Source organism: Petromyzon marinus, chromosome 36 (assembly GCF_048934315.1).
Source record: "Petromyzon marinus isolate PM22_M1 ecotype Great Lakes invasive population chromosome 36, UKy_Petmar_22M1.pri1.0, whole genome shotgun sequence".
In the NCBI taxonomy this organism is placed as follows: Eukaryota; Metazoa; Chordata; class Hyperoartia; order Petromyzontiformes; family Petromyzontidae; genus Petromyzon; species Petromyzon marinus.
This window is the reverse complement of record NC_133702.1, coordinates 10659942-10676614: the sequence shown is the minus strand read 5'-3', so window position 1 is coordinate 10676614 and position 16673 is coordinate 10659942. Positions and strand designations below refer to the sequence as shown.

The 16673-nt window shown below is 48.1% G+C and overlaps 1 protein-coding gene and 1 long non-coding RNA gene across 2 annotated transcripts in view; one reads left to right on the top strand and one right to left on the bottom strand.

Moving 5' to 3' along the window:
* Positions 1–427: 427 nt before the first annotated feature.
* On the bottom strand, positions 428–3768 carry LOC142930090 (uncharacterized). Its single transcript, XR_012946054.1, has 2 exons — positions 3617–3768; positions 428–3110 (listed from the first exon to the last, which is right to left on the bottom strand). It is a non-coding gene; the product is annotated as an uncharacterized LOC142930090 (long non-coding RNA).
* A 273-nt stretch (positions 3769–4041) lies between these two features.
* HDAC6 (histone deacetylase 6) overlaps positions 4042–16673 on the top strand; it is a 35708-nt gene continuing 23076 nt past the window's right edge. The window contains exons 1-10 of the mRNA XM_032966428.2: positions 4042–4251; positions 10099–10151; positions 10658–10765; positions 11226–11311; positions 11890–11974; positions 13212–13252; positions 14484–14580; positions 14675–14772; positions 15616–15720; positions 15933–16001. Coding sequence (XP_032822319.2) covers positions 4239–4251; positions 10099–10151; positions 10658–10765; positions 11226–11311; positions 11890–11974; positions 13212–13252; positions 14484–14580; positions 14675–14772; positions 15616–15720; positions 15933–16001 — 755 coding nt within the window. The 5' untranslated portion in view covers positions 4042–4238. The remainder of the gene's footprint in view (positions 4252–10098; positions 10152–10657; positions 10766–11225; positions 11312–11889; positions 11975–13211; positions 13253–14483; positions 14581–14674; positions 14773–15615; positions 15721–15932; positions 16002–16673) is intronic.

Here is a 16673-nt window from a genome sequence, read left to right as displayed (position 1 = left end):
CTAATATTGGAAGGAAAAGCGTTTCAGACGGCCGCGGGTTTGTGGCTTCTAGAACTTCTTGAAACACAACCCCCTTCCAGGCAATAATCTGTACCCATCTTTCAGCATCACGTACGTCCATACAATGTCATCTCGAACAAGGTATTTCTGCTGTGCCGACATCAAATACATATGTGGAAAGCCAATGTTGAAAGCAAGAGGAACATAGTGTGCCATGGTTGTCAGTGACAGGCGTAGAGAGAGAGAGAGAACTGTAGCAGGGTTCATCATAAAACTGAGACTCCAAGTGCAGCACTCACAGATTAGACCCCTTGCCTCGAATTGTGACGAGGACGGTCTGTCCACTGACAAGAATAACGCAGGCTGCTTCAAAAACGTAGCAGGAATCCGCAGATAATGAATGCTCAAAAGGGGCACGGCTAATACAGAATCCTTAAGATGCAATTGAAATATTGCAATCTATTTATTAAAAGACGTTCGTCATTCAGCTTAGAACTCGAGAAAGCAAAAGTAGCACAAAGATGATCAAGACACCAAATAATGCAGTATCCAAATATCATTATATATTTTTCTCTTTTACTCAAAGGAGATTTTCTCCCAGCCTTTGAAGCGCACGTTAAAAATAACCTTATCTTCTATATATATAAAAGGGAAATTTGTGATTATGTGTCTGTTCAAAATGTTTAGCGTACTTCCCGACATGCAACACACTTGAAATTTGCCATGTGGGTACTTTTCAGACTGTTCACCATGCAAAAATTATAAAAATTTACTTTGTATATTTTTTGGGGGGGGTCGGCACAATAATGCATTTATTTTTGCACGGCAAGGGAGCTGTGACGTCACATGTCATGTGACCCGTGTGCGGAAGCGTAACGGAGTGTGCCTGCTGATAGCGGGTAAAGTGAAATGCAAATGTGTTGCAGGTCTAAGGCGTTCTTCGCGCAGCATTGCTTATTATTTCAGACGTTTACTGCCGTACGCACCCTGAAAGTTGCGTGTGTCTGCTGCAAGCGCGTGTATGTGTACCTATGGTTAGCGCGCGTGTGTGTGTGGGGGGAGCGGTAGTGTAGTGGTGACGATTATTTTTACCGCTCCTGGGCCTCCCCTAGGAAGACTCAGCCTCAAATGAGTAACTGATGTGGTGTGTGAACATTGCCACTGGGGAGACAAAGGCGGCCGGGCGTCGTAAATCCAAGTCCCGGGCGAAGCCGGGTAGTAAAGCTAGTTAAAAATAAAAGAGAGATCATTGTCATTCTCAGAATATGTAGGTCTTCCCAAACAACCCTAAAAGTTAAAACAAAGAATAATTTCTATAGCAAATATTTACCTGCAAGTAAAAACAAGATAACATTGATGAGGGTCCCTTATTTGTGCATTAGCACAAATAACAAAAAGTCACATCTTGAAAGAGTAATATATTTAGATAAATAGGCGACGTGATATTATGAAGAGGAACCAGAGTAAAGTGGGCCACCGCAGCAGCACTGGAGAGGTCGGCTGCAGAGGGGGAGAGCTGCCGTGGTGGCCCACTTTACTCCAGTGACCCGGGTGCTACTGCGGGGTCCACTTTCTGCCCCGCCTCCTACCGCCTCCTTCTCTCTCCCCCCTACTGCCGAGGCCTACTATATAACCTCATGTCACGGCAGATCTCTCGCCTACTTCAGCAGGTTTTTCTTGCTGTGGTTGTCCGACCTGATGACGATTGCTTGTGTTGCGATCGAAACGTCGTGATCTATTATTTTTCTACCTACGTGACTTTACCGAAAGAACCAAAGTATGGATTCCTGCAGTCACAAAAGCTTCAAATCAAGAAGGAACCAGAGATTAAACCGTTGTCTGTTACGTGTAATGACAGGGTGCCATCTGTTGAGCAGGAGGGGTAATCACGAGTATGGTGTGTTATATAATGACCAACTAGAATAGGGGCGTAACTGGGTTAAAGGTAAAAGGCGGGGTCAGTCTGGAAGCTCCAGGAACCTGCTCGGAGGTTCTGGAAGGGGTCGTGGCCAGAGGCGGGGCCTAGCCACGCCGGGAAGTATATAAGGGGGGTGTGACCAAGGGTTTGGGGCTGACATGGGGTCCCGGGTCTCTTCGTCGTCCGGCCCCATCGCCGATCCTCTGCACGGTTCCCATTGTCGTTGTCGCTATATTAGTCAGCCAGCTATATAGTTAGACGCCGACGGTGGGGCTGTGTAGATGGGTCAGCTATGCATAGCCGTGTATGTATATAGTCGCCCAGTGCTTGTGCCTGAAGTGTGAGAATAAATAAGAAGCCCTCTACACGTTGTGTCTCGGAAGTCGCTCACTACACATGTATAGTGACCTACTCAGAGACACTAGGAGTAGGAGGCACTCTATTTATTATCAGCCTTCACAGCTCACAAGAGGTAACTACAACTCTCAGTCAGGACAGCTGGCAGACTGCCTGACTGATGACGCCGAGAAGTTGAAGACGTAGAGGACGAAGACTCCAGCAGCACGACAGGATCCCACTCCAAGCAACAGCCCCGAGCCTTCGCTCGGGGTCCCCTTTTATCCTCCCAGCGTGGCCACACCCCCCTTCTAGAACCTACTCGCTGTTTCCCAGGTTTACCTCACGTGACACCTCTATCACCTTTCCCCAACATCCCTCTCTCTGACTTATCACGTGACCTGCTGACAGACAGGGCTGCTGCAACTGCAGATCCCCTTCTCTGCCAGCAACCCACGCTATGCTTCGTAGTGACCCATTCCATGTCACTACACATGTGTAGTGACATATCGCTGACTGTTGTACAGCAGCTGCAACTGCAGGTGGGCACTTAGTGCACACTTCGTTGAGCATGCACACGGGTGTGCCGGCAGGGCAGAGGAACCGGGGCAAGGGTCACGCTAGACCTCGTGGGGAAGCTCCTAGAATAATTTTTTGTGGGTTCGAGAAGGGAGGCGCGGCTAGGGCGGAGTCAAGCCGCGCCGAGTGGAATATAAGCAGTGGAGAGTGAGAGCGACGGACTTCAGGTCCTGGGAGTGGACTCGTCTCGTCGTCGTCTTCGCCCGATCACTGCGCTGCCGGACAGTTGTTGCTTGTCCCGGTCGACGCCGTCGGTGCAACGCGAACAGGGTCGTGTCTGGGACGGGTCGTGCGGCAGCGTGCTCGTGAGAGAGAGGGGGGGGTGGACCCGGGTGGCGACGTGAACTCAACAACACGTGCGACCACCGTGACCACCGCGTCTCCGACTGAGTGTGTGTGCGACTCACGCCACCCGCACGCACACACAAGCCTCGAGCGAGGATACGCGCGACACTACACATGTATTGCACGAGAAAAGCTACCATGATCTATATTTGATTTTTGGGTTAGGCCCTATGAAATATTTACTCCAAGATTCTTGTCACGTTTGGACGAAGATATGACTTAATGCGCGCCAATGTGTCGATCGCATTCTGACTAATAAAGCTTCTACATCACCGGTGGCTGAAAGCGATCCATGGCCGAGTTCAACACGGACAATGCGACGACGAAAACTGCGTTGAGCATCACGAGGGAAATTAACTTGATGAAAATAGTTCACGGGGCATAACCCAAATTTAAACACGTTTGGATCATTGCACAGTATTGGCTACGAACACCTACACGCTTTAAAAGATAAACGCCTCTTGACTTGATACGAGTTGGAACGGAGTTGGCTGCCACGACGAAGCCGCCATGAGGAGACGGAGCCTGCACCGGGCGTTGCCATGGCGACCGACGCCTGCCCCCAGTGGTCCCTCCCTCCTCCCGGTCCGCCCCCCCCCATACCCCTCTCCCTCCCTCCCTCCCCCGGCCCCCACCACCCCCGCGCGCTCACAGCCACCGCTTCACAATTCCCAGTCCGCACGCGCAAGCGGAGGTGGTGGTGGGGGGTGGGCGCGCGCGCGCTCGTTCGGCCTTCCGATTGGCCACACCATTCTGGACGAGAGGGGTCGTTCCGATTGGTCAGTGTTTGCGTGGGGGGGGGGGCATGCGGGGAGGGGGGGCGGTGTCCGGTGCACGCGCGGCGAGCCACGTGCGCGCGGCCGTCCAATCGCGCCGAGCGGCGAGCTCGCGGCTGCCGAAGGGCACTGTGATTTACAAAAAGGTGGCGGCCGTCGCTTGGTTGTGGTGCACGCGCGATCCGCCGACTCGAGGTGCACTTAGCCTGGCACAAGGGCCGTGGTGACGACACGGCCACCTTAGTGGCGAGCGGCGGCGGCGGCGGCGGCTGCTGTTGTTGTTGATGTCCGCGGCAGGTACTGCTCGAGTCGTTCACGCACCCACACGTAACCCCGCAGCTTTGTTGACTTGGTGCTCCATCACTCAACCCGCACGCCACACACGTCATCCACCCAGCATGTCATCCAGCAATACCACACACCCCCAGCAATACCACACACTCCCCCAGCAATACCACACACTCCCCCAGCAATACCACACACTCCCCCAGCAATACCACACTCCCCCAGCAATACCACACTCCCCCAGCAATACCACACACTCCCAGCAATACCACACACTTCCAGCAATACCACACACTCCCCCAGCAATACCACACTCCCCCAGCAATACCACACACCCCCAGCAATACCACACACTCCCCCAGCAATACCACACTCCCCCAGCAATACCACACTCCCCCAGCAATACCACACTCCCCCAGCAATACCACACACTTCCAGCAATACCACACTCCCCCAGCAATACCACACACTCCCCCAGCAATACCACACTCCCCCAGCAATACCACACACTCCCCCAGCAATACCACACTCCCCCAGCAATACCACACACTTCCAGCAATACCACACACTCCCCCAGCAATACCACACACTCCCCCAGCAATACCACACACTTCCAGCAATACCACACTCCCCCAGCAATACCACACACTCCCCCAGCAATACCACACTCCCCCAGCAATACCACACACTTCCAGCAATACCACACACCCCCAGAAATACCACACTCCCCCAGCAATACCACACACTCCCCCAGCAATACCACACTCCCCCAGCAATACCACACACCCCCAGCAATACCACACACCTCCAGCAATACCACACACCCCCAGCAATACCACACACTCCCAGCAATACCACACACCCCCAGCAATACCACACACCCCCAGCAATACCACACACTCCCCCAGCAATACCACACTCCCCCAGCAATACCACACACTCCCAGCAATACCACACACCCCCAGCAATACCACACACCCCCAGCAATACCACACACTCCCCCAGCAATACCACACTCCCCCAGCAATACCACACACCCCCAGCAATACCACACACCCCCAGCAATACCACACTCCCCCAGCAATACCACACACTCCCCGGCAATACCACACACTCCCCCAGCAATACCACACTCCCCCAGCAATACCACACACTCCCAGCAATACCACACACCCCCAGCAATACCACACACCCCCAGCAATACCACACACTCCCCCAGCAATACCACACTCCCCCAGCAATACCACACACCCCCAGCAATACCACACTCCCCCAGCAATACCACACACCCCCCAGCAATACCACACACCCCCAGCAATACCACACACCCCCAGAAATACCACACTCCCCCAGCAATACCACACACCCCAGCAATACCACACACCCCCAGCAATACCACACTCCCCCAGCAATACCACACACCCCCAGCAATACCACACACTCCCTCAGAAATACCACACTCCCCCAGCAATACCACACACCCCCAGCAATACCACACACTCCCTCAGAAATACCACACTCCCCCAGCAATACCACACACCCCCAGCAATACCACACCCCCCCAGAAATACCACACACCCCCAGCAATACCACACACTTCCATCAATACCACACTCCCCCAGCAATACCACACTCCCCCAGCAATACCACACACATCCATCAATACCACACTCCCCCAGAAATACCACACACTCCGCCAGCAATACCACACACATCCAACAATACCACACACCCCCAGCAATACCACACACCCCCAGCAATACCACACACTTCCATCAATACCACACTCCCCCAGCAATACCACACTCCCCAGCAATACTACACACCCCCAGCAATACCACACACCCCCAGCAATATCACACACATCCATCAATACCACACACTCCAGCAATACCACACACCCCCAGCAATACCACACTCCCCCAGCAATACCACACACATCCATCAATACCACACTCCCCCAGAAATACCACACACTCCACCAGCAATACCACACACATCCAACAATACCACACACCCCCAGCAATACCACACACCCCCAGCAATACCACACACTTCCATCAATACCACACTCCCCCAGCAATACCACACTCCCCCAGCAATACCACACACCCCCAGCAATACCACACACCCCCAGCAATATCACACACATCCATCAATACCACACACTCCAGCAATGCCACACACCCCCAGCAATACCACACTCCCCCAGCAATACCACACATATCCATCAATACCACACACCCCCAGCAATACCACACACCCCCAGCAATACCACACACCCCCAGAAATACCACACTCCCCATCAATACCACACTCCCCATCAATACCACACTCCCCATCAATACCACACCCCCCCAGAAATACCACACTCCCAGCAATACCACACACCCCCAGAAATACCACACACCCCCAGGAATACCACACACCCCCAGAAATACCACACACCCCCAGAAATACCACACTCCCCATCAATACCACACTCCCCATCAATACCACACACCCCCATCAATACCACACACCCCCAGAAATACCACACATCCATCAATACCACACTGCCCCAGCAATACCACACACCCCTATCAATACCACACTCCCCAGCAATACCACACTCCCCCATCAATACCACACACCCCCAGCAATACCACACTCCCAAGCAATACCACACACCCCCAGAAATACCACACTTCCCAGCAATACCACACTCCCCAGCAATACCACACACATCCAGCAATACCACACACCCCTATCAATACCACACTCCCCAGCAATACCACACTCCCCAGCAATACCACACTCCCCAGCAATACCACACTCCCCCAGCAATACCACACTCCCCAGCAATACCACACACCCCCAGCAATACCACACACATCCAGCAATACCACACACATCCATCAATACCACACACCCCCAGCAATACCACACCCCCAGCAATAGCACACACATCCATCAATACCACAAACCCCCAGCAATACTACACACCCCCAGAAATACCCCACACTTCCATCAATACCACAGACATCCATCAATACCACACTCCCCCAGCAATACCCCCCCCCCCCCATAAAAAAGCTAAACTTGAAAAAAAATTCCTGCCTAAAATAACTAACACATGGGATGGACTTTTTATTTATGTTTTACAATAATGTCTAATTGTGTATTGTATTACATTGCTCTGTTTATTTCCTTTTTTTACGTTTTCTTGTTTCATTGTATGTAATGGCAGAGATTAGGGATTAATAAAGTACAACCATAACCATAATCATATAAACAGAAATATATGCATTGTTATATGAAGACAAGTCCAGATATTGTGGCCAAGGTTTAGCAAATTGTTGTTTTTATTTACATATTTACAAGTAAACTTGGGTGGGCAGCAGGGGTGTTTGCTCTGCTCTCCTCTCTTCTCCTCTCCAGCCCTCTCTTCTCCTCTCCTCTGCTCCTATATTCTCCTCTCTTCTCCAGTCATCTCTTTTCCTCTCCACTGCTCTGCAGTCATTTCTGTTCTATTCCTCTGCTCTCCTATCCTATCCTCTCATCTCCTCTCCAGGCCATGATAAGTGTTTTGACTTGCCATTCTTCAAGCAAAGGATCCAAAGGCCTTTATGCGCATATCGTTGACAGATAAAAGACTGCCATATTCCTTCAAGGTCCAGTCTGCCCAGTTTTTCTTGGTGCACGTGACACATGGCCACATTATTCAGCCTTGTTTGACTAATTGAAGATCTAAGCCATGTCTTAAGCCTCCTCAGGGCACTAAAACTCCTCTCAGCCTTTACAGAGGAGGTAGGGACGACCAGCAGAAGCCTTCCTAAAGCTTCCACCTGACTGAAGAGACCTCTCACCTCTGGCACAATTTCCCTAATAATGCTAGCATCTGTGCTCGTTTTATATGTGTAATTAGCCCCAAACATGGCCAGCTGCATCTGCAGTAGTCTTGAATTCAATTCAGGATACTCGTCTACCACTTTGTCCATGTCTTTGTGTAGCAGCACAATTTCAAGTTGCTGCAGCTTGTGGAATCCAGCTTCATCAAACCTCTATGAATTGAGTATTCACTGTGTCCAAGGGATGTAGAATTGCGCTCTGTACAAAGACTGAGGCATCCGGATGGATATGGGCTGCAGCCTGACCAGTGTAACTCTTTGTAGGTTTGCGGATATGAGGCATCTGAATAGGTTGTAGGTCAAACTTTGTTGCCATAGCAGTTGCTTTTGTGAACAAGACATCAAAGTGCTCCTCCGTTCGCTTGTCCTGCATGCTTGTTTTGACATGGTCCACAGCCTCCAACATACCTGAAACAGTCTGTTTTCTTAGCTGCAGGGAGGTGTTCAGGCACTCCAAATCCCCCATCAGGTCTTCAGCCATTACAAGGCCGAGCACAGTGTTCCCTTTTAGAAATGTTCCATGAAGACCATTGGCCTCAGTTGAAGTGTCAGATGAGCTGCATGATGCTATTTCTTCAAGGGCTGTCAGCACTGACTCATACAGGCTGAGAACTAAGCAGATGGCAGCGGTGCGAACAGTCTACCTGGTGGGACAGGTTTCAACGAGGTGAAACCATGCTCTGATTTTGTGATTTCCTGGAAAATCACCTTGAACTTGCCAGATTGATTAAAGAAGCCCCCAAATTCATGCACCAGACCCATTGATTATCTAACTAGTGGAGAGGCTACACATGCAGCCTGCGTAACTAAGTTCACGCAGTGTGGACCACAGTGACAATACATAGCCAGCAGTTGTTCTTGCCTTAAAATGGCATGCACCTTCTGCAATCGTCCAGCCATATTTGCGGCAGAGGAAGGCCGAGAGCATCATCACATAACATGCTGTCTTGGCTATATTTTGCCCTGTCGTTGGTGACACATCGTAGAGTCCCTGGAATTCATCCTTTGGTTGTAGATCTGCATCTACAAAGTGCAAATATATTGACTCCTGCTCAACTCCTGATATATCCTGGGTGCCATCAATGATAAGTGCGAACTGGACCACTGGTATTGATGTTATTTCCGACAATTTATTTAAGGATTGTATTGCCCACCAGCTTAAAATTTTGTTTGCATTTGGGGACTGGTGAAATCAAAGTGACATTTCAGCCAGGTGGTCAGCTCTGCATCACTCTCTCCCTTGTACTTTAGAAGCTGGCTGAAATTCCCACTCTCCTTATCAACTCCTCGAAAAGCCAGACCTTGCAGTGCCAAGTACTTGACACCCCCAACAATCTTCATACGATTTCTCTTCGCTTGTTGCTGCTTTCAAGCTCACGTGAAAGTTGCACATCAACAGGTTTTGGCTCCTGAATCTGAGTCATCACAGCTAATTTGTGATTCTGGCCGTCTTTATGCGCACTATATTTCTCCATATTCTTGGTTCTTTCGGTAAAGTCACGTAGAAGGGAAACAATAAAATAATAAAAATATAAAACAATAAAATTCTCACGACATTTCGACTGCAACACAAGCAATCATCATTGTTCCCCTTCTACGTGATTTTACCGAAAGAACCAAGAATATGAATCCCTGCAGTCACGAAAGCTTTAAATCAAGATATATTTCTCCACTGCCTTCTTACAATTTTGAAAGCCATTCTTGACAAATGCTGAATCTGCTTTTGACGCAAGCTTAGACTTTTGTGTTGCAAAGTATTTAGCACAATAGAAACAGAGGAGCCCCTTTAAGGAGGGGCTGTAATGAAGCCAAGTATAATATTTAAACCATTTCTCATGAAAGTAGACTTTAAAAAAAAACACGTTTCCTCGTATCAAGCTTAGTGAACTAAGCAGGAAATTCAAGCAAGGTGGTGTTTTAGTCAGCAGTTGGTATGTCAACACTTAACCAATTGTCATTTGTCTGGCAGGAGCTGGCAAAATGGATCATTGTCCTGGCAGAGGTCGTGAGAAGCCATCGTCGGTATGACCACGCGACAGATTATACATTAATTAGGGGTTAATCAGCAAGTTAATCCTCACCAGCGCTTGGCCAACTCTCAGTCCTGCTGGTCAAGAATTGAATAAAGCCGAACTCAGGGGCCGCATTCATAGCGCAGTGCGTTATCCACTGCCCCCCTCTAAACACATAGCCAACAACATTTTAATTACGCATGTTTTATTGTTTGCAAGTAGGTCAAATTTCTCTTAAAGGACCTATACATTTAAATATGTCCGATCAAATATGCAAACAGTTTGTACTTGTGTGGCAAAATATATTGCTGTACTCCATCTCTATACTCCGACATCTATGCCCCTCGTCTTCAACCCGCATTAACCAACGTGGTGAAGTTTTGTAAATTAACCCTGCGTGACCTCTACTTGTAGACTACGGCAACTTGATCATGTTGAACCTGCGGTGTTTCCAAGTGAAGCTCTCATATGCCTATGCCAGCGAGTGTTCACATGTGTGTGTGCCTTGGATAACAGGCGGGTGGCAAGCGGAGGAACAGGCAAAAGATGTCACAGGAGAGCCGGAAGAGTGATCGTATAGCTCAAGTCAAGCAGGACAGGATGGGGAGGCGTATGGCCCAGCTGGTAACGCACACATCCTTACATTCACTCCCATGAAAAGAAACACACGCAGATGAATGAGAGCATTGAGACTGAAGTTGCACTGTGTTGTTGCGTATGCAGGGTGAGGCGGTGGCATTATGGTTAATGCACCGTGCTACGAACCCAGCGACTGGAGTGCGATTCCCGGCCGCAGCTAATATCAGTGGCGATTTTCTTAGCTGGTCCTGTACCTCCACTAGGTATACTTAGCCTTTAATGAGTACCTGGTGTGGTGTGTAAATATCGCCACTGAGGAGACAGAGGCAGTCAAGCCTGGTGCATGCCACGCCACCCCCTCAGGTGTGCTGTGCCAGCCTTACTAGCTACTGTCTTAACATTACTTGCTCCAACAATCTGTATGTATGTATGCATGCATGTTAAACTTCATATGTTGTATGTGCACGCACGTGTGATTTAAGAATGCTTGCACGTGCGTCTGCAGGATGTGCCACAGCACGTGGAGTGTGCGTATGGGACAGGCCTGGTGTTCGACGCGCGCATGGAGCTAGTCTCCTGCCCCTGGGAGAGGTGCTTCCCCAGCTCATTACGTTTCCACAGTGAACCACAAACACTCGTAATGTTCAACCTCAAATATTTCTGTGTCAGCCGCAAGTTCGGATGTAGACAATCGATATTTGCCAGTCCTTACCCTCAGCACAGGCTGTTATTGTTTACCTTGAAGTGTTAAAGAGTTCGGTTCACTTCTTTAATGTCATACCACCGCCATGTCCGACTTTTCTCCGCTTGCTCTTCTGCCTTTGATTTCCCAATAGTCCGCGAGCCTCGCACTACACATCCAAATAATATCTGCCAGCTGCCTCTGTCTGACTCAATCCAGCATCAGGCTTTGGCTTCCCATTATTTTGAACATTTTATTGTTCCAAAATTTCCCTGTCCATTCCATCCTCCTCCAAAACACCAAATCTCAAGCGCTTCTAGCCTTCGGATGGTTTTTCCCTCTGGGCATGATCTGTGTTACAAATGGCAGGAAAACATAAACCTGAAATAGAGTCTGCCAGTAACACGTCACCATGGATAAGATAAGTTTGACTGTACGAGTGCGTGGTTGTCACTCACGCGTGGGTGTTCTCCCTTCGTCGATGCAGCCACGTTGAGTGCCCCGAGCGAGCGAAAGAAGTGCTGGCATCCATCACGCGCTCTGGGCTGGTGCCCCGCTGCTCTGTTGTGGAGGTGGGCAATCTTGGCACGGTGGTGACACCACCGCATTCTCAACACCGGAACCAGTAGATGAGCTGCAGCTCATGGTTAGCAAGGAAGCGAATTAATGCATACGCATGCGTTCTGTAACACAGTCGAGCATGCTTTTTGACTGCGTTAATATTTAGTTGGCAACATTGTTACCTTCCGAGCTTCGCAGCAACCTTTTGATTAATTTGAGCAATTTTCTTCAGGGTCAGTCTCCAATAGTAACACAACTTAAAAATAAAATGTCTTTCATATTGAATAACGTTTACGAGAGTTATTGTAACCCAAAGTTGCGGACAGATGGACAGAGCTGATGCAGTCACGGTTTGAACCCAAGTTGGAAAGCTGAGTAGTCCAGAAGATACAGCACACAGTTGGCACCGTTGAAAACCTGGCTTTGAATCCAGATCTCAGGTGTCGAGTTGATCTCAGCCTGTTAACCTATGGCTTTGGGGAGTGGTGGTGTAGCAGTTAACGTGTTGCGCTATGAATCCAGTGACCCGAGTTCGATTCCCATTCATGACCAACACCAGTGACAATGATTTGAACCGGTCTACTCCTAGGTTTACTTAGCCTCAAATGAGTACCTCGTGGTGTGGTGTGTAAACATCACCACTAGGGAGACAACGGCGGTCGGGCGTGGTGCTGGCCACCCACTCCTTCATGTACTGTGCCAACCTTCATGAGGTGCTCACTAACAGCACTTGTCCACAAAAGTCTGTAAAGGCTATATGGGGGATCTTTGTCTTTTTCTTGACCTATGGTTGGACAGAAAACTCATCATGTTGAACAAATTTATTCCTTGGTTTTGCCTTATTCCAGCTATGTAAAGTGGTAGTTTGATATGCTACGTAAAATATTTACAGGAATTTAAAAGGTGTGACCCAGGTTTGGATGAATAGCTCTGTTGAAAAGGCTTCAAGAGGGGTTCTTTGGTGTAATTTCCAGGGCAATTTGCTGACACTGGCTTATGCACTGACAGCTGCAAAGAAAAACGCAATTTTTTTTTTCCCATCGTCTTGAATAATGGCATTAGCGCAATGATTTTCAAATTGTCAGAAGAGCAAGGCTATCCCCTCGCTTTCAGCCAGGCATTGTGCTGTGTGTGTTGTTTTTCTAAGTGCTATTGTGACTATTTTAGCGATTGATGCCCTGTGCAGGACCTCTCCGTATGTTTGTGCACAAGCTCATGCCTGTGTTATGTGCATGGTTGTGTGTCCAGCCCAGAATGGCCTCAGTGGAGGAGCTGATGTTTTGTCACAGGTATTGCACGGAACACCACCTCACAGCTTACATGGCACACGTTTCACACGGCGCACATAGCGTTCATCTTGCGCGAGTGAATTAAAAAGTACCCTGTAGGAGTGGAGCAGTGATGCAGCGGTTTTCACACTGCTCTCTGTATGAACCGGGAGGCCAAAGTTTAATTCTGGTCAACTGCTAAAACATCAGTGGCAAGTAATATCTAATCCGGTCTCCATTGACCAGCATGGTGAACTATTGTCAAGTATGGTTGAACAACCTGCGTGGGATGGGGAGGCCTTAATCCAGCAGTGGATTGACAAAGGGCTGTAAAGTATTTTTGTAGATTTTAAGTCCTCTGCACAGTAGGCTTGTAACACTTAATGAAATTAATATTTTGATTTAAAGCTTTCATGACTGCAGGGATCCATATTCTTGGTTCTTTCGGTAAAGTCACGTAGAAGGGAAACAATAAAATAATAAAAATCTAAAACAATAAAATTATCACGACGTTTTGACTGCAACACAAGCAATCATCATCAGGTGTGAAAACCACAGCAAAAAATGTTATATTTTTTCAAATTTTCTTGCTGTGGTTTTCACACCTGATGATGATTGCTTGTGTTGCAGTCGAAACGTCGTGATAATTTTATTTTATATTTTTATTATTTTATTGTTTCCCTTCTACGTGACTTTACTGAAAGAACCAAAAAATGCATATTGCTTCTTATGCCCATTGTGTATTTATTCGCTTAGTGCATGTGTTTTCAAATGTTGTGGATTTCCTTTCTGCCAACGGTCTGAAAGATTGAGATGGTGCAAATGGCTCCACTAGTAAATCCCATTCAAATGAGACAAACTACAAATGGAACAACATTAACAAGAGAGTGCAAACCAGATTAAAAAAGACAAACTGTGCAGTGGAATAATAACCCCAAACATTGATAATTCATAAAGTCTCAGGTTGGGTGGGTGGTAAATTGTACAGATTTAATGTTATTCATTCTGGAGACCGGTTTATGGTTTGTCTTTGATGTTCAGTGCATCCTCTTGAAGAAATTACGAATTATTTTTAATCGAATTTGTTAATAACACTGCTGTTGTAGTATGTAGGGCCATTGCTCGAATTGTCATCTCTTATATATTTTTCCTTTTAAGGCCACTTTGTTATTGTGTAATGTGTTGAGTTTCTTGGAGAGGTGAGCGTGTTCTGGAACAAACGTGCAACGTGTGCGGTGTGTGCGTGTTCCAGCCAGGAGTACATACGCATGATGCAATCCACAGCTGAAATGTCGGATCAGGAGCGGAAGTCCCTGTCAGACACATTCGACTCGGTGTATCTCCACAAGGTGGGTGCCTGAGCATTGTACCAACACTCAGATGACGACATCCCGGTGTGCACCGGCTGAACGGGGTGTGTCTGTGTGTAACCGGGCGTGCCAGGGCTCGTATGACGGCGCACTGCTAGCGGTGGGCAGTGTGCTGCAGTTGGTGGAACGTGTGTTGACGGGGGACCTCAGGAATGGCTTTGCACTTGTGCGGTGAGTATGCAATATTACTCGATGGTGAAAAGGGGTAGTGCTGCTCTGTGACGGGTAAAAATAAATAAGATGTTGAGTTTCCATGAAATGTATGTATGCTGAACTTCTTTCGCACCGTACGTAGCCAAATCCTATTTTTTCAAGAGGTTGCTGCATTGGAATTGGCTAATGGATTTGTTCAAGTCTAGTCATGAGCAATTTGCATATTGAGCGCCACGGTGGCGAGATGTTAACTACCTTGCCTGGTATACAGGAGGTCGTGGGTTCGATGCCAACCCTGATGATTCATATTTGGAGTTTTCATGTTCTCTTCGTGGTCGCGTAGATTTTTCACCGGGTCCACCGGTTTTTCTCTCCAAATATAGAAATCTGCGTTAAGAGTATTTTTGCAGCTGTATATTTCCACGTGATGATAAGCCACTTCATTGAGCTATGATGTGTGGCCAGCTTGCTTCTGAAAATGAGCTATAGAGCTCAGTAGGCCATAGCTGGTAAAATGAAAATTGTTTATAGTTTTTATATTTTTTTTACATAGGTTAAACCAGATAGTCCAGAGAAAATGCATGCACCTCACAGCCCCATGCCTACAATACTTGGCAGACCCTGCTGGTACAAATCATGCTCAACCCCACTAAGCTTTGAAGATCTGATGAGGTCGGATGCATTCGGGGAAATTTGGTTTTGGGCAATGTTGTGTAGCGAGTAGATTACCTTGTTTTTTGGCAATTGTATAGTATGCGGAGCGCGTGGGCAGTTTAATTGTGTTTCGAGCAAGTAGCGTTTCCGTACGGGGGAGTGGCTAATACATGTGGTGAGTGGCTAACGATGCCGTGTCTATTACAGACCTCCAGGACACCATGCCCAGAGGGACCTGGCAAACGGTTACTGCATTTTCAACAATGTCGCCATTGCAGCCCAATACGCGCTGTCACAGCACCAGCTGCAGAGGTGAGCCGCACACGGAGCGAGTCGAAGTGTCTTTGTAGGTGGATGAAAACACAGGGAAGGTGTGTTGCGGATACGGGTCAGCATTTGCGAGTACCTCGAGAGCTTAGAACGGGGTGGTGTGCATCTGACAGGAATGTAATTCTTCGCCGGTTGTCGGGGACATTTTGCCTGTACATGTGATGGGTGCCATGTGTGCGCTTGCGTGTGTCCAGGGTGCTGATTGTGGATTGGGATGTTCACCACGGACAGGGAATTCAGTACACCTTCCAAGATGATCCCAGGTGCCTCTACTATACCTACACACATAACAGTGCCTGAATATTCACTCTTGAATTTTAATACTTGAATCACTCCTAGATAGGGGTATTATAAAAATAATAATTGTATCATTATTTCTCCCTTTCCCCCCACTATGATATACGAACTGATATTTTGTCTGGAATTTACCAAATATCACATCTCGGAAGCTAAGCAGGGCTTGATTCTGGATTGTGCTTAGATGGACAACCACTATGCATAAACCAGGTGTTGTAGGCTGATCTATTGCTTTGTTATGAGCAGAAGATGGTGCAGAAATATCCCCTTGCTGTGATTTACTGATATGCTCCAATATCCAAGTTTCAAACCTTTACCAACCCGCAGTGACCAGCACGGTAATGTATGGTTAAATAACCCCCACAGTGTGGAGAGGCTCTCCTACAGCAGTGGATTGATAAAGGGCTGTCCATGTCACGGTTTTTTTCCTTTTGTTTCAATTATGGTGATCGTGGTGGCATCTAGTGACTCGGTGAGATGTGAAACCATGACATGCAACGCACAAATCAAAAACATCAGTTTGTGAAGATAAAATGCAGATATCACTATTGGGCTAATGGAACAAATGAAACAAAAAAAAACAGACATTACAAACGACAGAGCAAATGAAGAACAATAAGACAGGACAGGACAACCAT